The sequence below is a fragment of the Elephantulus edwardii genome, unplaced genomic scaffold (assembly GCF_000299155.1).
Source record: "Elephantulus edwardii isolate Elephantulus edwardi_28Jun2011 unplaced genomic scaffold, EleEdw1.0 scaffold00048, whole genome shotgun sequence".
Lineage (NCBI taxonomy): Eukaryota > Metazoa > Chordata > Mammalia > Macroscelidea > Macroscelididae > Elephantulus > Elephantulus edwardii.
The window spans coordinates 6,644,918-6,668,076 of record NW_006399798.1 but is presented as its reverse complement, the minus strand read 5'-3'; the positions used below and the strand labels follow the sequence as shown (position 1 = coordinate 6,668,076).

The following is a 23,159-nucleotide window of genomic DNA, read 5'->3' as shown; positions in this document are numbered from 1 at the left end:
GCATGGAGGGAGGGGGCTGGCTGCACGGGCAGCTGGGTATGGAGGAAAGGGGCTGGGTGCCCGGGCACCTGGGCATGGAGGGAGGGGGCTGGCTGGCCGAGCACCTGGGCATGGCGGGGCCGTCATGGGAACGGCTGTGGCGCAGGCGCTGCCCCCTTGGGGAAAGCTCGCTGAATGTGCTCTTGTTCAAGACTACCGACTTCTCCATGCTAGTTTCCTGACCCACAGACCCAAATTCCTGTCCCAAAGGAAAATAGCACAATCTGATACTTAAAGGTGGATAATAAAGACCAGAGACTGTACACTTGTTTCTTAAAAAGATCAGATTGCCTGTAGCTTTCAGTAACCTCTAGGATGCCTGTTAAATAAGACATTAGTGTTCGGTCTCCCTGCTGTGCATTTTTTGACAGCCTGCTGTTTACAAGCATTCCGTCAGAGAGCTGATGAGCCAGGATCCACCCAATTTCATTGAACTTCCACTTGAGTGACTAGAAGAAAGTATTTGTTCATTTATTCAGCAAACTTACTGAGAACAAGCTGAGTGCATTGTACTAAGTACAGTGAACAAATATAGGCAATGATTATAAATCTTATATTCTGTTGGAGGGCAATGGGACCAAAAATAATATAGGCTCTGTGAAAGGATGTTAAGTGCTTTAGGAATAAATGAAGCATAGCGGGCATTGAAGGAGGATGTGTGAGAAAGTCTCGATGAGAAACTGACATGTTGGTGAAGATCTGGAGAAAACAAAGCAGCCGATTGTGAGGACAGCAGGATGCCAGCATCCCAGGCAAAGAGAACCACAGGCTGTACAACCTCTTGTTGGCCAGGAAGACTCAAATAGGCTCACCAGGTTTGTTGCTCCAGGCTGGCAGAGGGGGGTCCCTTTTGGAGTCTCCCTGATTTTTGTGCTGTGACTCCCTCCTTTTCAGGAGTCAAGACTAATAGGACACAGGGAAGGCTGGGGAGGTCAGTCCTTTCCATAGAGGAGTGCATCTAAGGTGGTACCGCTGGAGACTGCACATATTTTGTGCCTGATTAGGGCCATGGTCTTTCTGATCACTTGCTATATTCTCTGAGAGCTGGACAGTGCATAAGGATGAAAGAAGAAGAATTCATGCCTTTGAGCTGTGGTGCTGGAGAAGAGTGCTGAGTATCTCATGGATTTCCCAAAGAACAGATATGTCTTGAAGACGGTGCAGCCAGAGAGCTCCTTGGAAGCAAAGATGATAAAACTTTGTCTCACATACTTTGGGCATGTTGCTAGGAGAGACTGTTCCTTGGAGAGAGACCTCATGCTTGGAAAAGGTCGAGGGGCATCAGCAAAAAAGAACAAGACCCTCAACCAAATGGATTTGATGCAGTGACTGTAACATTGTTTTTGAGTATGACAGAGATTGTAAGGATGGCACAGGATAGGACTGGGTTCAGATTTGTTGTTCATGGAACACTGTAGGTTGTATTCAAACTACAACAGTAATGGCTGCATCAGTTTACTGGGGGGATGTCAAGGGGCTGAAATGATCATGGTTTCTAATTGGTTCTCCCTGGTTGAGTTTTAGCTCAGAAATGAAACTGGAATGAACCCAAAGTTGTAAAACGAAGGTGTACTGGAAAAGATAATTACAAGTCAGTGCTCTGCTAGAAGTGTCAGTCTTCCTCCTAGGAAACTAGGGTAACTTGCCTCACTTAGGAACCAAATCTCTTGATGAGCAGAGTCAGAAATAGTGATTCTGTGCTCAAAGATGGAAGCTTACCGTATCACTGAGTGTGTGTCACTCCCCACAGTTCTGGCCATCATCAGGCTTCCACACCAGGCCCCGGAAAGGCTTATTTCATCTCTTCCATCACAACTTCTTCTCAGTCACCTGCTGTGCATCAGAGAGCTGGACAATGAATAAGGATGGCAAGAATTGATGTCTTTGAGCTGTAGTGTTGGACAAGAATGCTGAACAGATATGTCGTGGAAAAAGTGCAGGCAGCGTGCTCCTCTGAGGCGAGGATGACAAAGCTTTGTCTACTACATGTAGCTAGGCGAGGCTATTTCTTGGAAAGGGGCATCATGCTTGGAAAGATGGAGGGGTCAGCAAAGGAGAGAAAGACCCCCAATGAGATGGATTGACATGGTGACTGCAGCAGTGGGTTCAGGTGTGTCAGAGATGAGGATGGCACAGGAGAGGGCAGGATTGAGGTCAGTTGTTCATAGGGTCGCTCTGAGCTCAACTCGATGGCACCTAACAACAATAATCAGGACTTCCTTCTGTCATTTTTCTTGCCCTCTCACCCTTTCAGTACACCCCTGTTTTACAATTACAGGTTTGTTCTTGCTTTATTGCATTGGCTCTGAGTGGACAGAAAGAACCAGTTTAAAATGTTGGCAAATCGTAATTCCTCTGTGTGCATTATGTTTGTTGTTGTTATGTGCCTTTTCTTTGCCTGCCACTCATAGTGACCCTTTGTACAACAGCTCTGAACCCTGCTTTATCTTGAGTCAATGTCATTGACTCTAACACACCTACCCCCATTACCCCAAGCCATGCAGTTTAATTTTGATGCCCTGGACTACGTAGGCATCACCCAGCAGGAAATGTATCTGACATTGTGCGTTTGCCTTACAGGATGATGCAAAGCAAGCCAGCAATGACATTCCTATAGGTAAGTAATTCTCTTTTATTAAAAATTGGTCATTGCAGGGAGCTCTGGTGGCCTAGTGGCAAGAAGCTGCACTGCAATCCCAGAGGTGTGGAGTTCAAATCCACCAGATGCTCTGTTGGAGAAGGAGGGACATTCTCCTCCTGTACCAGTCAGATCCGATTTGATGGTACATGCACGCGTGCACACACACACAGACACACACACACACAGGAAAAAAATTGGCCATTGCTCCCAACCCCAGCATGCACCGTGAAAGTAAAGCACTTGCCTCTGGGTGTGCAAAGGCGGAGTCCTCACAGCTTTGTTTAGACTCGCAGAAGAAGGCTGGGGCAGCCCCGCCATGGAGAACAGTGGGGAGCAGAGCTCTCCGGGTCCTCTTGTCGTGTGGTAATCTCTGCAATAGAGCAACTAATCATTATTTGAGAGACTAAATTCCAGTATATGTGTAAGCTGTTGGTGATAATATATAATAGCGTGCCGTCAAGTCGGAGCCTACTCATAGCTGACCCTCCAGCGGGTTTTTCGAGGCTGTACAACTGCACAGGAAGAGGTTGCCCGTCTTTCCCCCCAGAGCAACCCCGTGCCTTTTGGTCAGCAGCACAGCTCTTCACCCGCCAGGCCACCAGAGCTCCCTGTATGGGATGTAGATACCTGAAAGCGTATATAAAAAATAAAATGGGTGTAACAGTGCATGAATGTAAATCCAAAATCTCTGTAAATGTTTATTAAAATTAATAAAATTTTAAAAAATCAATGAAGTGGGAGGCTGGAGAACAAGCACGGAAGGTTCTCCACAGACTCTCAAGCTTTGGCATTCTATACCTGTCCCATCAGGTGTAATCAGGCAAAGCCTGACAGATTTGGTCACTACAGAAACAGTGGGCCCTTTTAGATGCAGCCAGTTCATTGCACAGACAGTGACGGAAAGAGTGGGCAAAGGTGCAGCTCCCCGTGGCCCTTGCTCAGGGTGACAGGGAAGCAGGCCAGCTGACCACGGCCCAGGTGACAGGACCCATTGTGCTGAGGACCCCTCGCCACGCTGCAGCTCAGCAGTGTCGTTGTGTGCAGCTGCCGGGGCTGCGCGCAGGAGCCCTCCTGTTTGTCAGGATGTGGGACAAGGAGAAGTTACGGCAGTTCCTGAGGCCACAGCGAGGCAGGTGGGAACGGCAGCTCTTCACAGACCTGCCTGCGCTCGTGTTCCAGGCAGGTGTATATGAAGACCCAAGCTCAGCAAGTTCAAGCCTTGCCCGCAGCCTGTGTGGATACAGGTGTGGTTGGGAGGGTGCCCTGCTGAGCCATCTCCCCCGGTACTCTGTGCTTCAGCAGTCCCAGGGTGGGCCACCGCTCGTCACCGAGGCCTGCTGCCTGTCCCCATAACACCGCAGTTCTTTGCCATGCAAACCTCTGGTGTCTGATGTCTCCCACTGTGTTTCTTCTGTCGTGGAAGAGTTGCAGGCAGGATGCTGCTTCAGGTAGAGGACCTTGCCTACACTGGGCATGTTGCTCACGGCCAGGCTGTAGAGGAAGACCGCTTGGTCAGGGAGCGCATCAGTGAAAAGACCTCAGGACTGTGAACAAGGTGGATGGACACAGGGACCGCAGCAGTGCACTTAAGGACAGCAGACAGCATGAGCACGGGCCGTGCTTCCTTCTGTGGTGCGCAGGGACACCCTGAGTCAGAGCTCGGTCAATGACACCTCACAACAACAATGTCCCTTCCTCACTTCCTTCCCAACACTACAAGACTACGCCCCATAAACTATAAAACTGGCAGAAGATAACAACCCAAAAAAAGCCTGGGGGAGCTTCGAGTCCTGTGAGGTTGAACGGAGGAAAGCTCCTGACCGGAAGCGGTCTGTCCATTATGGCAGACATAACGCTGCTTTGTCCTAGTGTAATTAGTACTAGCACTCCCATTTACTGTCAGGAGAATCCTGGAGCTCCACTTCTAGTTGACTGTGAACCGCACGGATTTCCTCAGAAGCGCTGTGAGAAATTAAGAAACAGTGCTTCTTGAAGCCGTCGTTAAGGAGGTCTATGACACTGCATACAGAAGGAGTGCTGTTCTACAAAACACAAGTCTCTTACTGCCACCCAAGCAGATACATGCACATCCATGTTTACTGCGACTTTGTTCACAATAGCAAAGAGCTGGAAACAACCTAAGTGCCCATCAACAAATGAATGGATAGAGAAGCTCTGGTACATTCACACAATGGAACACTATGCTGCTTTGAAAAACAACTCATGAAATATTAAAAATGGGTGACCCTGAAGGACATTATGTTGAGTGAAATATCTCATCACAAAAGGACAAATACTGCATAGTGCCACCGTTGTAAAACAGGACTGGTATAGGGGCTGGGGGGAGACTGAGAAAGAGGGAATAAATTATGTATACTCCATTGAAACAGGAGAGAACTGTTTAAAAGGCATATGTGATTGGGTATTATTGTCATGACAGGAGTCCAGAACAAAGGCCGCTCAGTGGAGTGAACTTGGAGGGATTGTGTAACAATGAAAGAATTTTTCTTTTACTTTTCAAAGAGAAGAACGAACTGGAGGGGAGGGGTGGGCAGGAAGAAAAGTGCAACAATGAATGAATGGAAATCTAAAAAATATCTGTAAATTTTCATTAAAATTAATAATAATAATAAATTTTAAAACAACAACAAAAAAAATAAGCCTTTTGTGAGAGGACACCCAGAACCTGTGAAAATGTCTTGGCTCTGCACCAGTGATTACTACAGTGGCCATAGATTTCATAGAAATATCCAGGGTTTCATGGTTCAAGTAGGAGATCCAGCAGGTAGTGGAAGAGGAGGCAGTAGTATCTGGGGAGAGCAATTTGAAGATGAATGCAGTGACGATCTTAAAGAGGCTCGCAGAGTCCAGTGTCTGTTGATGAGATGACGAGGGTCTTGGTTTTGTTGTCTTCCTGATCATTTCATGCCAGCTCACTATTCCTTAACAGAAATCATGGTGTTAGAGGTGGTGTGTCTGTGGCTGACAATGGTCCAAATACCAGCGGATCCCAGGTCTTCATCACGCCTGGCAAGCAGTCACATTGGAATGTGAAATCCACTGCATTTGGGAAGTTGATAGATGGTCTCGGGACCCCAGATGAATTGGAGAAGTTACAGATAACGGAGAAGACATGTCAACCTCTTAATGATGTACACGTTAAGGACCTGCCAGTCCACTTGCTTGGTAACTGTAACAGACCTGGGTCATAACTGGGCTAGCCTTTTACAGGACACACCTTGTAGGGTTTGTTAGTGTTGTTGTTCGGTGCCGTCAAGTCGAGTGTGACTCATAGTGACCCTGTGAACAGAAGATCTGAACCCTGTTCTGTCCTGTGCCGTCCTCACACTTCCTAACACACAAGAACCCGTTGGCACAGTCATGTTGTCAGTCCCCCTGGTTTACCCAGGTCAGTGTAGAGACTAAGGTGCGCCTAATCCAGGCCGTGGTTTTTGCAATTACTTGCTCTGCATCAGAGAGCTGGACAGTGACCAAGGATGACAGAAGAGGAATTGATGCCTTTGAGCTGCGGTACCGGAGAAGAGCCTTGAACTTAGTACCTCATTGCTGTTGAGGCAGAACCAGCATCTAGCTGAGACTGCACTGCGGTTCTGAGGTGTGAATCTCATGGGAGGAGCTGCTGGTGCATCAGACTGCAGAGGGGCCCAGCCTTCCGGTTAGGGCAGCTCCCGGTGGACATGCGCCCCAACTCCTGGGGTGTTTGCAGGGACAGCGATACTGAAAGGAAGTGATGACAGTTTATACATTTTGTCACGGATAATCCTAGTTTTATGTTTTTCCGTTTCACAGATCGCTTGACAATATCTTACTGTCGGAGCAGCGGTCCTGGGGGGCAGAATGTGAACAAAGGTACGGGGATCTTGCTGCTTTCTTTAACTTAAAACCTTAGCTAGAAGACGGGCTTGAGGAGCTCCATGTTTATATTCATGTGGAAGAAAGGGATTTTCCAGCAAAAGCTTAAATTCCAACAGCTTATAATAATCCTCTTTATTCTTTTGAATGCACTCTTGATTCTTGGACTCTGAGCTGTGGGTTGCTAGGCCCGTGATTGGCTTGTAAGTCTAAACAAAAGGAATGCATGATGTGAGCCGGCAGCCTGTGCCAAGAACAGGTTTCCTCGGTCCTCATGGTGCCCAGACCCCTGTTCTTTCAGCTCCCAGTAAAACTGTAAGAGAGGCCCTGCACATCTAGTTACTGGAAGTTTCCTTTTGTTCTAGAGAGCCTCACAGTGTTTGCAGGCTCGCTGTATGGCCACCCGTGTTTCCCCAGGTGACATAGTAGAGACACACACAAGATTTGGTGTTCTGGGTGGCCCCAGCCACCCGCTGACAGAGTAGTTGACCCAAGTTCTGTCTCCCTTTCGCCCACAGTGAATTCCAAGGCTGAAGTCAGATTCCATCTGGCCACCGCCGACTGGATAGCGGAGCCTCTGCGGCAGAAGATCGCCATCAGGGTACGGCTGGCCCCTTCCCTGTAGTCCCTCAGCCACTTTTAAACCTTCAGCCTTCCGACTCTGCTTTCCCCTTGATTCTCTGCAGCATAAAAATAAGATCAACAGGGCAGGAGAGTTGATCCTGACGTCGGAATGTAGCCGCTATCAGTTCCGGAACCTGGCCGACTGCTTACAGAAAATCCGAGACATCATCTCTGAGGCCAGCCAGGCCCCGAAAGAGCCGTCTAAGGAAGATGCTGCCCTTTGGAAGATCAGGTCAGTCAGAGGCGACTCGTCGCCGGCCCTCCGTGCGGTTTCTGAGGCTGTAAATTGAGCGAGAGACTGCCCGTCTCTCTCCCTCGGGGTCACTGGGGGTTTACTGCCCCCTCAGAGGCACGGCCTGCGGGTTTAGCAGCAAACCCCCCGGCTGAACGAGCCGCCAGAGCCGAGGTTTCAGTAAGCAGATCACAGGCTTCTGTATGTGCTGGTTAGCAGAATGGGCTAAACATCGAGCTGAAAGGTCAGAGGTTCAAAGCCACCAGCTGCTGCACAGGAGAAAGAAGAGGTCTGCTCTTTTAAAGGTTTACAGCCTCGGAAAGGGTGTGGGGCAGTCCACCCTGTCCCATAGGGTCACTGTGAGTCAGTCTGCATAGATAATGAAGGAGGCGGGCCACAGCTCAGATGGTGGGAAGGGTGGAGGGGGTGGTGGTGGTGGGAAAGCTGAGGTGCAGACTCTGACCGAGAGCTCAGATCCGGAGCTGGCGCCCTACCTGCTCTGCTTCCCGCAGAGTGCCCACTGCCTCTCTTCACTTCAAAAGACATCAATTGAGCATCTGGGCCTAATCATGGTCTTTTTGTTTCCAGGGTAGAAAACAGGAATCGGGAAAGACTGAAACAAAAGAGAATAAACTCCGCTGTCAAAACGAGCCGAAGGGTAGATGTGGACTGAGATGACCCCGCGGGGCCCACCCTCAGGGCCTAGAAAACCACCGAGAACATTCTTGCTTTTTCGTTAATACTTGTCGTTAATACTAGAGCCTCCATGAGAACGTCTGTCTGAAGGATGGTTGCTGGCACTGCTTAGAAGGGTCTTTATGGCCACCCTCCCCCTCATAGTGTCAAACTTCAATTGTCCATTTCATGTATTACCTGCAATAAAACATTGAACTGTAATAGGCTTTCCTGCTCATTCAGAAGGCTTCAGAACAGAGCCCTGCCTTTCAGGTAAAATGTGCTTAAGAGTCATTCTGTTTCCCTGTCAATGCTGAGTGAATGACTGGACATCACTGACTGGACATCAGAGGTCAGGGGGAGCAGGGGTGACTTCTGGTGCCTGTCCTCAAGGAGCACACAGTCTGATAGAAGGGCCCGGGGGTGAGAGGACATTGAGCTGGCCTTAGTAAGTGAAGGAGGGACCCAGGCCACTCCAGTTTAAGGGGACAACGTGAACAGTGGAGCCAAGAAAGAGACAGGACCAGGGCAGCTGATGCTGAGGCCAGCGGCACTGAATGGCGCATGGGCAGAAGGACTGTAGGAGGTAAATGAGGAAGATGAGGCTTAATGAGGAGAGCCTTGAATTCACGGCAAGGGGTTTAAATGTTATGGCTCAGAGAAATTCCATATGACCCAGCTATTCCACTACTTGGAATATACCCTGAGAGAATGAGAACTGAGGCACAAACAGAGATTTGTACATCAATGTTCGTAACAGCATTATTCACCATCACAAGAACATGAAAACAGCCCAAATGTCCAACCACAAACAAATGGATTGAGAAATGATGGTACATTTACACAGTGGAATACTATGCACCATGCAGGAGCAATAACTTTGTAAATTATTACCTAACTTGGGAGGGACTGGAGAGCATTATGCTGAGTGAACTAACTCAGTCCCACAAGGATAAATATTGTATAAAATATTGCATAAAACCATTACTGTAGAATGAGTCTAAGGATCCAGGAGGGGTGGGAGAGGCTGGAAGCAGAGGGATGTGGATGTGCAGGGGGAGGAGAGGATTAATCATTGGGTTGTACAATTTGATGGGGCCCAGGACAAGGAAAATTGAAAGAATTTATTCAAATTTGTATTTGAATTTTGTAAATAGCCAAATAAATTTAAAAAATAACATTCCTTATCCCCTTAAAAAAAAAAGGGAAGCTCCTGAAGAAATGTGTGAGGGCAGACAGACTCCGCTTGGAGTTTGACCTTGGAAATGAGCAACTGTACCACAGCGTGGTCGATTACTCATATGTCTGAATTTCTGGAATACTTTGCACCATTTTTGATCTTGTTGACTTGTTTAACAAGTTCTGAATTGCAGTGATCCAAATACCAAGAACGGAATGGTAGTAAATATACTTTACATGAACAGGGGCTTCATGCAAGAACATTTATAAATGACCTCCAAAAGGAAAGATCTGTAACACCAGCCCCTGTCTCCTCAAGGGACATGAGGCTTAGATTCAAGAAGGGTAACCTCTAATTCAACACAGATTTATCAACTGCCAGGCCCTGGGTGAGGTGAGGTCAGCAGTGAACAAGGAAGCTTCATCCAGGGATTGACATTCCACTTGCAGGAAAATGCTAAATCAGGTGATGATAAAACCACCAAGAAAAATTAAGCCCTGTTAGAACAGCAGGACCCACACGTGGCAAATGACACCAGGTCCACAACCCCTAGCTGGCCAGTTGGAACCAACTCACAGCTGACCCTCCTGCAGATCGCCAGAGGTCGGAACTCACATGGTGGTTTCTAACCACGTGTCTGGGAGCTACCAGCTCAAGGTCACAACCACTAGGCCACCAGAACCCTCTAAAGTAACATAAGACCTAACTGAGTGAGAGAGGTCTCCAACAGGAGACTCAGAGATGATGTCCCTTTGGAGGAGACCCAGCTGAGTGGAGAGGTCATGGAGTAAGGTCTGTGGAGTCTCCAGTGTTGGCCAAGGTGAAGGTTATGCTAGGAAAGTGGGCAATGCCAAGCCCTGCCTGTTCCACGGTGAGCGGAGAAGGTGGGCTCCTGACCCCCACCCACCCACCCGCGGTGGAGCCCTGGGCACTTCTCTGAACCTGAAGTTTCCCCTCTGTAAACCAGGGACGAAGTTCCCAGGTCCAGCCTCAGGAATGTGGTGGAACTGAGTGCCTGTGGCACATCCTGGCAAGGACATACCAACCATCTGAACAGCCCAGTGTGGCTGGCAGCCGGGAAGCAAGATGAGTTTGCTGGGGGGAACCAGATCTAGAGGGGTGACAGCTAAGACATTTAGACTTCACTCCCAACAGAGGGTGCCGGCCAAGGTGGACCTGGCAGTGACAGAACAAGCAAAGGCCCTGGCCATGGCTGCAGGGGGCCCAGGGGGCAGACAGGGCTCCACTGGCAACAGCGTTGGAGAGGAAACAACTGATAACAGAGCTCAGGAGCAGAAGACGGGCCAGGGTGGGGTGGGCGCAGGCGGGTGACACGGGTGATGCTGGGGAGGGTGGCTGGACCACGGTGGTCCTGCGTGGCCTGAGGAGGAGGGTCCAGGCTGCCTGGCCAGGAAGGAAGTGGACAGAGCAGCTGAGAGGGGAGGAGGGCCAGGCTGGGCCGGGGGACACGCCGTTAGTCCGCAGGGGCCTGGGATGGGATGGGAGACCCCGCAGGTCACCCAGGTGCAACGTGCTGGACCCATGAGACCTTCAGGAAAGGCCGGTGACATGTCAGATGACCCGGAGGGGAAACGGGGAAGGCCGACGAAACCGGCCGGTGAGGACAGAAAGCAGAGCATAGCCGCGGGGTCCCTCTTTGCAGGAGGAAAAAAACCCGAGCGATCAACACAGTCTGCAGGCAGTGTCGGCCGCCAGCCGGGAGGCGGGACCGCCCGCGACAGCCTATTACAGGCGAAGACGCCACTCTCACACCCCGCAGGCCCCAGTGGCCTAATGGATAAGGCACTGGCCTCCTAAGCCAGGGATTGTGGGTTCGAGTCCCACCTGGGGTAGTTATTTTCTCTGTTTTATTTTTTCATCAGCAGATTCCTGCAACCGGACCCGGACTCCGATCAGCCCCTCCCGCCCACGATTCTCAGCTCTGGGCTCACGGGAGTGGGGAAACCGGAAAGTCTTGGGGAGCCACATGGTTGGAGCCCGCGACTGCGCTGGTCTCAGGTTAGGGAGGGTCACCCCATCTTCGGACGCTTCCAACACCGGGGAGGAGGACAGGACTCATCTCGCTTTTTGCTGCTGTTTTCAAGGCACCCAGCTCCGCGGTCCTCGCCCGGCGTCCGGAGCCAAAGAGAAGGGATAAAAGATTGGAGCTAACAGAGGGGTGGCGATAAGATGGAGATAGAGGGGTACAGAGCTTTGCAGAAGTCGGGGGACAACAGAGAAAAGGGCAGGATGTCGACTACCAAAATCTTCCGCAGCAACAAGGTGCGCACGCCACCCCAGGTGGGACTCGAACCCACAATCCCTGGCTTAGGAGGCCAGTGCCTTATCCATTAGGCCACTGGGGCACAAGCACACGGAAACCTGGAGGACCTGTGGTGCCGCGTGTGGCGTGGCACGTGCCGCGCTGTCAGGGCGCGCGACGCAGGCCGGCTGCTCTGGGGACCCCGGGACGGCGACCGCCAGGCCCAGAGTGACACGCCGGCGCCGTCCTGCCCTGTCACCACGGCCTGCGCCAAAAGCAAGCGGTCCAAGCCAGACGGCCTGGTACTTAGCGGACGCAGACATGTAACTGGGCGAGCAAAAGGCCTAAGGATCAATCGAGGTGGAGGCGAGGGAAGGAAGTAAACCCCCAAGTAAAACCAGGGCGGCCAGAATGCGACGCCGCACACCGCAGGAAGGCCTAGACCTCCTTTATTAGACGGAAAAAGAAAAAGAGCCGACCACGAAGGGACTCGAACCCTCAATCTTCTGATCCGAAGTCAGACGCCTTATCCGTTAGGCCACGCGGTCACGTGCTTAACTTGCTTTAGTTCCAGCCAGATGTTAACCCTCAGAAGTGATGCAAGGCGACGGGGCCGGAGAAAGCAGCGAGGATGAGGAGCGCGCGCTGTGCTATGGATGGAATCTCAGGAGCGGAAGCAGCAGGACTATTTCAGGTGTAACAGCGTCGGTGAGTTAGTTCGTCACCAAGTAGTTCTGCTGAGAACAACTCCGTTACCAAGAGACCGCGTGGCCTAATGGATAAGGCGTCTGACTTCGGATCAGAAGATTGAGGGTTCGAGTCCCTTCGTGGTCGGAGATCTGTTTTAATTCTAAACAGAGGCTGTGGTCCTTGAACTCTGTGTTTCCATCAGAATCCCGCTTCCTCGCCTTGTTTTAAACAAGTACTATTTGTAAGACTGCTCCCTGATTCTGAAATTAGGGAATCAGCCTGGGAACCTACCCGGTTTTACAATTTGCTGGGAAATGTGACGTCGATACCTATGTCTGTGATTTTTATGGCACAAGAAGAGGCTTATTGGCTGAGATCAAGAGTGTTCAAAGCCCATCTGTGATGATAACGTTAATAGTTTTAAAATAGCCACCTTTTTATATTGATATTATTTTTGTTTAATACTATGCTCTACGTTTTTCACCAGGGGAGAAAAATTACCTTTTTTTTTTCCTCTGATGAAACTTCACTACACTCAGACTTCAAAGACAAATGAGAACTCTTTCATTCTTGCTTTTTTTTTTTAAAAAAAGCTGATATCCAGAACTACCTTAGCATCCAAACTGTCCCTCGCCAGACTGCCCCAAAGCTACAAACCCCGGTACAACTGAAAGAGCGCGTTATAAATGCGCCTATGGACTGCAGCCTTCAAGATATATACTTCAAAATCAAGAAAACAAAACCCCTCACCACCAGAACAATCGGCAGCATCATGATAAATGGAGAAAAGATTGAAGTTGCTAACGATTTCAGCTTGCTTGGATTCGCAATCAACAACCTTGGCACCAACAGTCAGGAAATTAAAAGACGAGTTACACTGGAAAATCTGCTGTCAGGGACCGCTCCAGCGTGCTGGCGAGCAACGATGTCTGTCTAGAGACTAAGGTGCCGTCATCTCAATTGCTTGCTGTGCTTCTGAGAGCTGGGCATATGGATGACAGAAGAACGGATGCCTTTGACTGGTGGTGTTGGAGAGAATTGAACACACCATGGACTGCCAAGAGAACAAGTAGGTCTGTCCACAAGAGAACCAAGTTGCTTCTTGGAGTAAAGGATTTTGAAACTCACATACTCTGGGCATGTTGCCAGGAGGACCCAGTCCTTGGAGGCGGGCATCATACTTGGAAGAGTGAAAGGTCAGCACAGGAGAGGAAGACCATGAGATGGTGACTGTGGCAATGGGATCAGTTGTGTCAGGGACACTGAGGCTGGCTCAGGATAGGGCAGGCTTCAGAGCCTTTGTTCATAGGCTCACTATCATTCGTGGCCAACTTGACAGCACGTGTGCGGAGGACCCAGGCTCCATATAGTGGCTTTTGTATAACAGAAATAAAGTGAATTGGGGGGGAGCACAAGTTACAAAGCAGGAAAAATCCTTAAAATTAAAAATCAGAGTAATTTTGCCCTAGAATTGAGGTTGTGATAGAAAGGTGGCTTCTGGTGGATCAATAATGTTCATTGAGAGTGAACAAGATAATAATGCATGCGCCTTGGAGAAGTGCGGCAAGTGCGGTACACCTAGAATTTATGCTGTGTGTGTACTTACACGCTTTATATGATCCTTTAATAAAATGTTCGATTTTCTTTCAAAGTCTACTATTCAGGTCAAAGATGATTCCTTTTACCCCATTTATTTATTACTCTTTTAGGGAATTCTATTTCCGAAGTTGAGTACTTCTTACTATGTTGCAGCATTTTGGGGGAAAATTCACCAGATTTTCTTAAATCTTTGACTTGAAAAAAAAACCCCAAATTTTCAATAACGAGCCATTATTGTTTATACGTTTGAAAAATAAAAACAAGAACAGAACCCTCCTCCTCTCCCCATTCTGGAAGATTCTTCCTGTCTCCAGCCTCACCCAGCTCAGTGGCCCTGTTCTGCACGTTCCCTGGTCCGGGTACCTCTGCATTCCCTGAGCTTGGACCACTGGAGTCGCCTGATTTCAGGCTTCACTTTTCACGCAAACCACACTGCCTCAGTGTGGATTACGTCAGTGAGAGAGAATAGTGAAGTACTGAACAAGGTTATAAAGGATGACAGACTCACAGTGGAGTAGTTACAAGTTTAGTGTTTCACTAAACACTAAAACTGAAAAACCTGCCCACTTCAGGTATTGCATTACCTACCATTTTTTGTACTATGGGGTTTTTCTTGTTTTTGTAGTATTTAAGACTGTAAATTATTTTGGTAATTTTGTCTTATTTTGTAATTTTGTCTTATTTTGTAAGACTGTAAATTTATTTTTGTGTAAATTATTTCTTTTCTCCATATTTGAACACTTAGCCCTGTGTCTTTCCCCAGTGATTCACAATGCTATTTGGAGAACTTCATAAAGACATAAATGCATATTGTTCCAATGTTTACATGCTATGAATTATTGTGGAGCATTCTACTCTGTTCCATGCATCTAATTAGGCTTAGCTTTTTTTTTTTTAATTAGGCTTAGCTTTTATTGATGCTTAATATATGGCAGTACTAATTCATTTCACAATTTATAAATTTTTCCCACTCCCTTCTTTACTGTTCTTTTGCCTGTCTACTGATTTTTAGATATTCAAGATATAATTTGTAAAAGGTTTTCCATTTTATTAACAATGTAATGCAACAAACGTACTTATGTTTTTATAAATTTCTTATCTTGGTTTCCAAATATTCTGTAACTGAAAATTTTATTTCCTTTACAAAGTACGCAAGGTTTCCCCCTCAGTGCATCTAACCTAACCTCTTTTTGTTGTGTCCAGTCTGCTCCTTGGAGGCAAGGATTCTGAAGCTTCATCTGACATACTTTGGGTATATTCTAAGGAGGGCCCAGTCCTTGGAGAGGGATGTCATGCTTGGGAGAGTGGAGGGACAGCACAGAAGACCACCCTCTATGAGGTGGATTGATTCAGTGACTGGAGCAATGGGGGTGGGTGTGTCAGAGGCAGTGAGGTTGGCACACAACAGAGCAGGGTTCAGGGTTCTTGTACGTATGGTCACTATGTGTCACAGGTGACTCAACAGCACATAACCACTACCACCCTTGAATCAGATCCTACTGGCACATAAGAGGATTGTCCCTCCTTCTCGAGTGAAGCAGTTGGTGAATTCGAACCTATCCTTTATTTTTATCCTCTTTGAATCTTTTTCTTAAAAAGACAGTGTACAGTTGGGATTCTGGGCGGACTCAGCTTGAATTTTTGCCTTTAGAAAAGGGGCATTTGCCAACTTCTATCCATGTCTAATTCTGTATTTATGCTGTTTTCTTTTTTTGAGTCAGTTTCCAAATCCTATTGGTTTTGTATCACATAAATGTTGTTTCTAACAATAATTATGACGGATGTTGCACTGTGGTCTGCTGGACCCCTTATTGTAAACTGCCTTTTCCTTCACTCACCCTATCTATTTACTCTTATTCCTCTTTCCCTCCCTTTCAGAAAAAGAGCTCCGATGTCCTAAGCGGTAAGGAGTTGCTCTGCCAACCCCAAGGCAGGCGTCCACCTGAACGCTGGACAACGAAGAACAAAGAATTGTGTTGTCTTTGGATCATGGTGGTGAAGCATATTCGATGCACCATGGCCTGCCAAAGAACACACACGTCTTATACTAATTACAGAGTGCTCCTCAGAGGCAAGGATGCTGAAAGTCTCTCATTTTAGGGTTTCCAGTCCTCGGAGACGTAACATGCTGAGAAAGGTGGAAGGGTCAGGAAAGAGGAAGAGCCTCCGTAAGGTGGGTTCACACAGTGACCGCAGCAATGGGCTTGAGCCTAAGAGATGGTGAGATATTGCAGGACAGGACAGGGCAAGGCTCCGATGTTGTTGAAGACTCACTAAGATCGACCAGATGGCATCTAACTACTCTCCCTTTGTGTGACTGCATTTTGCTTATTTCTAAATGGGAAGGATCTAAGACAAAGTCTTGGTTTGGTTTTAGCATGTGGCTAGAACGAACTGCTGTTCAGGGAAAGAACCAACAAGAGTCCTGGGACAGTTTGGTGGCACAGAGTTCTAGCCAAGAATTAGTCTTCGATCCGTGCTGCTTTCCCTGGACGTTGAGCGACTTCTCCGAGCTTCAACTGCTTGGCTGTGTGCCAGTTCAGTGTCAGCAGCGGGGAGACACTCACTCACTTCTGGTTTGGGCATTTAAGGCCTCCTGGTACAGCCACCACTGAAGACTCCAGTCATGCTGAGGGCAGGAACCGGGAGCACCCCCAACTCCACTACACTGCACCTTCAATTCAATGCCCTCCTGACAATACCACGAGGCTTTCCTGAGAGCTGCTAGCCAGGCTGCTCTGCCGCCAACAGTCCACCTGCAATTCTTGGCAGAAACAGCTTGTTTCTGGCCCATGAACGCTAACTGCCCCTTCCTGTGGGATTCCAGCCATACCAAGCAGGCCGTCAAAGCCTGTTATCACCTTCGGACCTGACACTCCCCAGGTTCTCACGTTTCATTCTCGTGACAATCCTGATGTCTGTAACCCCGCAGGACAACACTTAAGCTAAAGGGGTGAGTTAGTTCACCAGGTCCTGATTTTAAAGGCAGAAGAATTCTTCCCACCATCGCCCCAGCTGCGGCTTGGTTTTTTTCCCCTCAAAACTTCAAACCACTTCCACTCTCCTGGCATTGCTCATTTCTAAGGCGTCAACAGTGTAACACAACGGTGTTAACGTCAGTTTCCTCTTGAGCTGAAGCACAAAGTGAGGCAGGCTGCTGCGGCTCTGCCCTTGTTACACTTGTAACTTGGACCATCTGGTCTTGGGACTTTAGTGAAGGACAAACAGAATGAAGTACTCCCTGGAAACCAACAATGTGGAATCAAAGAGGAAGTTCAAGGTTGTCAGAGGAGCAAGGCTCCCGCTCCCACAGTGAAACACACAGTCAAAGCCTCCCCCCCCCTCCCCGGCAAACAGTTCGGGGGCTCAGGAGAGGCCTTTGGGGGCTCAGTCCACAGTATGCTGCACCACTAACCAAATCTCCAGTTGAAATTTACCCTCAGCAAATGGACAGAGTTGCTGTGACGCCTGCTTTGGCGGCAAGGTTTGCCAAGTGACTTCTCTACATACTGATCACACACTAGACCAGCACCCACCTTCAGGTTCACCTTTCAACTAAGACCACAGTGGCACGGTGGTTAAGCACTAGGCAGCTAACTCAAAGGTTGGTGGTTCGGCTCTACCAGCTGTTGTGAAAGTGATGCGATGGACTCCCTTTGCAACGATTACTAACTTGGAAACCCTCAGGGCAGTCCAGCCCTGTCCTGTGGGCTGCTCCAAGTTACAACTGGAATCTGGCTTAGGGTTTTTTGGTCTTTGTTCCTTTTAACAGGAAGGCTAATTCCGGCATGAGTGCCTGGGAGGAGAGGTGGAATTATCTCAACCACAGTGAAGGAGCAGACGCACACAGCATATCCCATCACTCTTTTGTTTTTTGGATCTCTCTTATTTTTAATGTTCCGAGTTTGCGGTTGCAGGGCCGGCTCTCCCTGCCAGACTCAGGTTTATAAGTTTTCAATTGGCTGGTGAGGCCAGTAGGGATACTTGGTCTTGTCTAACTTGGTTTCCGGGAAAGCTTCATTCAAGTCCTCAATGGTCATCTGCTCGAACGGAATGATGTTCCTCAACTTCTCCAGCTGCAAAGAGAGACATGTGTTAGTTCAGGTGACTCGGGCTGTGAGACTCAGAGCGGGAGGCAGAGGCAGGCTACTGTCAGGTGGAAGATCTGTGGTCCGGGGAGGCAGGCGACGCGCGGAGACAAAACGCACGCTCACTCTCACCTGCTTCTCGTACTCCTCAATCCTGCTCTTGGAGAGAGACACAAACTCCGCACAATTCTTCATCTAGGAAGAAACAGAGAAATTCTTCCTTGGAACCAAATGATGCCGCTGTGACCTGGAACCTCCCAAGGCCCATGGAGTCCCCGTGGCTGCCTTTCCTGCACTCACAAGAGCTGCCAGAGTGGGAGGAATGGTCAGCATGCCCAGCCACTCACGGAAAGGGTGACAAGAGTCCACCTAAATGGACTTCACCCTGGTGGCACACACAGGGTCACTGCGAGCTGAGGTCATCTGGCTGGTTCAGAGTGGTCGCCCTGACTTCCTCGAGAAACAGGTTTGGGAGAAAACCCACAGCTTTTCCATCAAGTCACAAAGAAATCCATGCAGGAAAGCCAGCTCAAAATGACAGGAAGAGGCTTCCTCAGAAGTCAGTCACCAGATACGGGGCTGGTCACTAAGGCTGGGCCTCCATTAGATTCAGGACTAGCCCTCTGACCACTTAAGTCAGATTTCCCTTTGGCAGAACCACCTGAATCGCAAGGTTGGCCTTCTGTACTTTCAAACAAGGTGGCATCATTTGAATACCCTCCTGAATATTTTTCCACTCAATCTGAACTCCATACTCTCTCACTGTTGGCGGAATCAAGTCATAGCGGGCCCCCTAGGGGTTTTCAGAGGCTGTAAATCACACAGAAGGACAATGCCCATCTTTCTCCCAAGGAGCAGCTATTCGATCTGAACCAAGGGATCTGTGTTGGCAGCACAATTCCTTACCTTCTAAGTCTAGAAATATTTTACCTAATTCTAGCTCCTTGAATGTTCTCAAATTTCTGATGAGATATAATAAAACATAGATATGAAGATTATAATTTGAAAGCTGTCACAGATGTGAAATCACTGTCACAATCAAGTGAACATATGAACCTTCTTCCTCCCGCTCTAGGCAAGAAAGATAGTGCTCTCTGTCACTGGACAACAGTGACACCAAGCTAAGACTCGAGGGGCCTGCTTTGTTTTTCTGGGTGGCACAAGGTTTCTGCCTTTGTTAGGGTGTAGCTGGCACGTTTCTATTTATTAGTGAAAATCATTTTTCTTTGTTTCCACTTTCCATGGGTTCCAGTGCTCACTGGTTCTGCTGCAGTTACACATTCTAGAGTTTAACGTGAATGGACTCACACAGCACGCATGGAGGCTGCTTCCCTTCATTGAGCATGATTTTGAAAACTGCATGTTGCTCTTTATGGAAACAGTTCATTAATTTTTTTTTACTGCTGTCAATTCCTAAATTTTTACTTCACGTTACTGTAACCAAACTGCTAAGAAACGCAAAGCTGTCAGAAGTAGAAAATAAGTAAGAGCTTGAGCTACTTACGTCTTCTTTTTCTTCGGCATCTACCAGGGCTGTATACTTATCCTCTGGCACGGGAACCTTCAGGGCGTTAAACTGAAAACATACGGACCATGAGTGGTTGCCAATGTACCCAGAAGCCCAAGGAGGGGCCCAGCCAACAATCTTTTTAATTCGTTCCAAAACTCATCCTCCACCCCAACAAGGTGTCAGGACATGCCTGTCCCTCTTATTAGAGCAGGGACAGGAACTCAAGGTTCTTGGTCCTGTCATCAACTTCAGGTTGTTCATTTGAAAATAACTTCTGCACTCATGACCTCTAAGTCAACCTCTTAAGACTTTTGTAGTTCTAAACAAATTCCAAGTTATCTTTTAAATGAAACCCTAGAGGGGTGACTGGACCCAGTAATGCTTGTACAATGGAGAGCTCCTTAGAAGGCAGCTCAGTGTTATAGGCCTAGCACCCAGTGTGGTGCCTGGCACACTGTAGGTCTTTGATGAGCATCTACTAAATGAACAAATTAACTCAGAATACAGAGGAAGCAAGTAGGTTAACAGAGGAGGACAAGTGGATGAGAAAGTCTAGCTACCAAGGACAATAAAATAGAGATTAGAGAAAGGATGAAGAAGGGTAATTGTTAAAAGGTAAAACAATGGAGCTCTGATGGCCAAGTGGCAAGAAGCTGCACTGCAATCCCAGAGGCATGTGGTTTAAATCCACCAGATGCTCTGCTGAAGGAGAAACAATCTCCTCCTGTACCAGTCAGATGGATTAGAACTACACACACACAAAAACAATTTAAAAAAAAAAAAGAAAGAGGGGGGAGAGGGCTGGGCGGGGAGAGAAGTACAGCAATGAATGAATGAATGGAAATCCAAATTCTCTGTAAATGTTCATTACAATTATTTTTAAAAATAAAATTAAATTAAAAGAAAAAAAGGTAAAACAATGTTAGTTTGTTTCAAAGAGGGACAAATGGAAGGCTATGAAGGAACTCAAGAAGAGCTGTGCAGAAACACTTAAGGTGACACTCTGTCTCACTCAGGCTACACTGATGAACAGACCTTAAATTCTCTGTACTTATCTGCCACTGACATCTACTACCTCAAGCTGTGGCCACACTCATCCCTCCTGAGCCTCCTTCAGGATCTCAGTGGTGACCTCACGCCTCCTTCCACATCACCCTTCACTCTCCTCTTCCTCATGCACAGGTCGCATGGTAAGACCACGGCTCAAATGGCCTCAATTCTCACCTTCTTCTCAAAGTCGTCCACTAAGCCTGCCTTGGCCACGTTGGCCTTGTAGTAAGCCCAGTCGATAGCTGGAGGTGCCTCGGGGACAGCAGCCAACCTGAGTATAAGAGAAAGAGTTAAGACTGCTCCACGAGAGCTATGCTTCTTGTTCCTCTGCCCTGGATCTGTCACCACACTTTTCTTTTTTATAATATGATGCCATTTATTTAAAGATTACATATTTGTTTGTATATGAGTAAAAAGTTATGAATCCGACATAAGAAACTGTTAAGAGGTTATCTCTGGGCAACTGCAGGGAGGCCAGGATGAAGCAGGGAGAGGCTGTTTTAACTTTATGGTTTTTAGTCCTATTGGTACTCGAGGTACTTGATACTTCCTAGTAGTTATAGAGGGTCGTACCCATTTGTTCTATTTTCTTAAAATTCTCTAGTATGCTAACTGCTTAAAGATGACAAAATTATATTTAAATGAGATGGATGCTAGACATTTTTTCTTTTTCAAACTCAAAATGAAAATCGCATATAGCCACTCTTAGCTCATTAGTGTTTCGATGAGGTTCTTTTTGTCATACTTTTCTATCAAAGGGACAGCTGAGAATAAAGGAAAGGGTGGGGGACGGGGGGTGGGGGGAGGAAGACTTTTTGTTTGGAAGATGTTTGGATTCCTTTATACTGTCTGACAACAGGGTATCAGAAGTTGACATGCAACACATGGTTTAATGTCCTGACTCAGTGACAAGTAAGAGACTCCCTCCCTGGACAATACTGACCTGGTGGTGAGAATCTCATTCCAGGATTTCAGGGAGTTGGCAATAGCCTTCTGGTTTCGGGGTATGATCTCCCCAAAAGCTACCCAGTCAATGGCTTTCAGAGTAAGTTTTCGCCCAGCCATCTTGAGATCCTGGAGAATAAAAGAGGTCAGAGGGTTCTTGGAAAGAATCCTGTACAGAAATCTTAGCAACACAGAAGTCTTTAAGATGGGTATCCTCAAAGCATATACTGTCAAGTAAGCAGATAAAAGACAAGTTAGCATTTCAAAGTCAGGGATGCAACCCGGCATATAAACATACCCTCTGCACTCCCCCACTCCTCTCTTCTAAAACTTCAGCTCTCTAGCTTTTCCTCTTCGTCCATCTTTGGAAATCTGGCGTTAATGCCTTGCACAAAAGCCAACCCGACACGGATCCGCAATTCATCAAAATACAAACCCACCAGTTGGAGATGAAATCACCTCCAACTCCGAGGTGTGATACAACCTTTAGCCCAATAGAGCAGACTCGATCAGAATGTCCTCATCTGTAAAACGACGATGCCATCAGCCCCACACAGTTCAGCTTTTCAAAGCAGCAAACGAAACTGTGCAAGTCAATCTGCCCTCCAGATAAATTCTGTTGGTGGGTGTTTGAATGGACTCGGAATAAAGCTGCCCCATAGGGCTTCCTCGGTTGAGTGTGTGTTCACACACACACAGGAGTGAACCAGAACAAACTGGCTTTCCATCAACAACCTGTCCTCCTTCCGTCGCGCAGTCGTGACATTGACTGCAAACCCCACCCTGTCCCGGGGCTCCTCCCACATCCGTCTCCATCCTCCTCCTCCTCCGCCATGCCCACTGGCCTTCTGAGCCTTAGCCCTGGACCAATGCTGCCCTGTGGATCTCCTCTGGAAGACTGCTCCTACAGGCTGTGATCTCATAGGAAAAGGCCTTTTCTTCCCCCAAAATTGCTGGTTAACTTTTCAGTTAGGCGCTGAGAGCTGACCCACTGCACCACCAGGGCTCCCCTTTCGGATTGTCACACATTGCAAATCTGTCCCAGGGAAGCGGGTGACAGATCTGCCGCTTTCCTGCAACCCCTTCCCAGGCAGCTCAGGTTCCTGGGGCGGCAGGTGGCACCCGGGCACCCCACGCCCTTGGGGAGACGTTCCCGAGCACCAGCCGATGACAACGGGGTTTCTGCCTGTCCTGGTCATTGCCAGATCCCCAGCACCTGCATGTCACGAGACGTAAATGCCCCCAAAGGTCAAGCTGCTCGAATGGCACAGCCTTCAAGCGGGAAGGGAGCGCACAGCCCCGCAGGGTCTTTGGCAATGTCCATCGGGAGCTGGCCGGGTCACAGCCTGGTCCCGGGCGCCCGCGCGAGAGAGGGAGGGGAGGAGGCCGAGCGGCGCAAAGCGGCTGCAGCGAGACCTGGGCGCTCGGCCAGGACAGCAACCGGAGGGCCCTGCGTCCTCGGAGGCAGTGTGGCAAAGGTCACTGCTGGCCTTACGGGCGACAGAGCAGAGGGACGCGCTGGGACCGGGACGCGGACACCTCGAACCTACTCACCTTCAGCGACCCCGGAGGCCCAGAGCCAGAGCGGCAAGAGGCGGAAGTGCGTCACCGGACGCGCTCCCTCCAGCCCAACCCTAAAGCCGAAGGGGCGGGTCTCGTCGCGCAGCTCAGCCACTAGACACCCCGCTCGGCGCCGGACGTCCCGCCCCCGGGGGCGGGCCCCGCGCCTCCGCCGCACGGGTCCCCCCGC

The 23,159-nt window shown here is 48.6% G+C and overlaps 3 protein-coding genes and 4 non-coding genes across 8 annotated transcripts in view; 4 read left to right on the top strand and 3 right to left on the bottom strand.

Annotated features, from left to right (window-relative positions):
• The window catches only part of ICT1 (immature colon carcinoma transcript 1), an 8,678-nt gene extending 596 nt beyond the window's left edge, over positions 1 to 8,082 (top strand). The window contains exons 2-6 of the mRNA XM_006886222.1: positions 2,620 to 2,656; positions 6,491 to 6,550; positions 7,072 to 7,154; positions 7,240 to 7,409; positions 7,998 to 8,082. Coding sequence (XP_006886284.1) covers positions 2,620 to 2,656; positions 6,491 to 6,550; positions 7,072 to 7,154; positions 7,240 to 7,409; positions 7,998 to 8,082 — 435 coding nt within the window. The remainder of the gene's footprint in view (positions 1 to 2,619; positions 2,657 to 6,490; positions 6,551 to 7,071; positions 7,155 to 7,239; positions 7,410 to 7,997) is intronic.
• Positions 8,083 to 11,044: 2,962 nt separating this feature from the next.
• On the top strand, positions 11,045 to 11,117 carry TRNAR-CCU. The gene has a single exon. It is a non-coding gene; the product is annotated as a tRNA-Arg (tRNA).
• Positions 11,118 to 11,557: 440 nt separating this feature from the next.
• On the bottom strand, positions 11,558 to 11,630 carry TRNAR-CCU. The gene has a single exon. It is a non-coding gene; the product is annotated as a tRNA-Arg (tRNA).
• Positions 11,631 to 12,002: 372 nt separating this feature from the next.
• On the bottom strand, positions 12,003 to 12,075 carry TRNAR-UCG. The gene has a single exon. It is a non-coding gene; the product is annotated as a tRNA-Arg (tRNA).
• A 213-nt stretch (positions 12,076 to 12,288) lies between these two features.
• On the top strand, positions 12,289 to 12,361 carry TRNAR-UCG. The gene has a single exon. It is a non-coding gene; the product is annotated as a tRNA-Arg (tRNA).
• Positions 12,362 to 17,760: 5,399 nt separating this feature from the next.
• On the bottom strand, positions 17,761 to 21,532 carry ATP5H (ATP synthase, H+ transporting, mitochondrial Fo complex, subunit d). 2 transcript variants are annotated; one of them, XM_006886220.1, is made up of 5 exons: positions 21,408 to 21,532; positions 20,639 to 20,735; positions 19,409 to 19,480; positions 18,037 to 18,099; positions 17,761 to 17,892 (listed from the first exon to the last, which is right to left on the bottom strand). In XM_006886220.1, the coding sequence occupies exons 1-5, from the start codon at positions 21,527 to 21,529 to the stop codon at positions 17,761 to 17,763; spliced, it is 486 nt and encodes a 161-aa protein (XP_006886282.1). In that variant the 5' UTR covers positions 21,530 to 21,532. The 2 variants fall into 2 exon arrangements, with proteins under 2 accessions (XP_006886282.1, XP_006886283.1); XM_006886221.1 differs by lacking the exon at positions 19,409 to 19,480 and having other exon boundaries at positions 21,408 to 21,529.
• Positions 21,533 to 22,242: 710 nt separating this feature from the next.
• The window catches only part of KCTD2 (potassium channel tetramerization domain containing 2), a 13,485-nt gene continuing 12,568 nt past the window's right edge, over positions 22,243 to 23,159 (top strand). Inside the window, exons 1-2 of the mRNA XM_006886379.1 lie at positions 22,243 to 22,322; positions 22,500 to 23,157. Of these exons, the coding sequence (XP_006886441.1) occupies positions 22,243 to 22,322; positions 22,500 to 23,157 (738 nt within the window). The remainder of the gene's footprint in view (positions 22,323 to 22,499; positions 23,158 to 23,159) is intronic.

Excerpts from the sequence above, each read along its gene's own strand:
- ATP5H (XM_006886220.1), bottom strand. The coding sequence starts at position 21,529 with ATGGCTGGGCGAAAACTTACTCTGAAAGCCATTGACTGGGTAGCTTTT. Across the intron at positions 20,736-21,407 it reads AATGAGATTCTCACCACCAG|GTTGGCTGCTGTCCCCGAGG; the intron begins GTCAGTATTGTC and ends TCTTATACTCAG. Across the intron at positions 18,100-19,408 it reads ATGCCGAAGAAAAAGAAGAC|ATGAAGAATTGTGCGGAGTT; the intron begins GTAAGTAGCTCA and ends GTTTCTTCCTAG.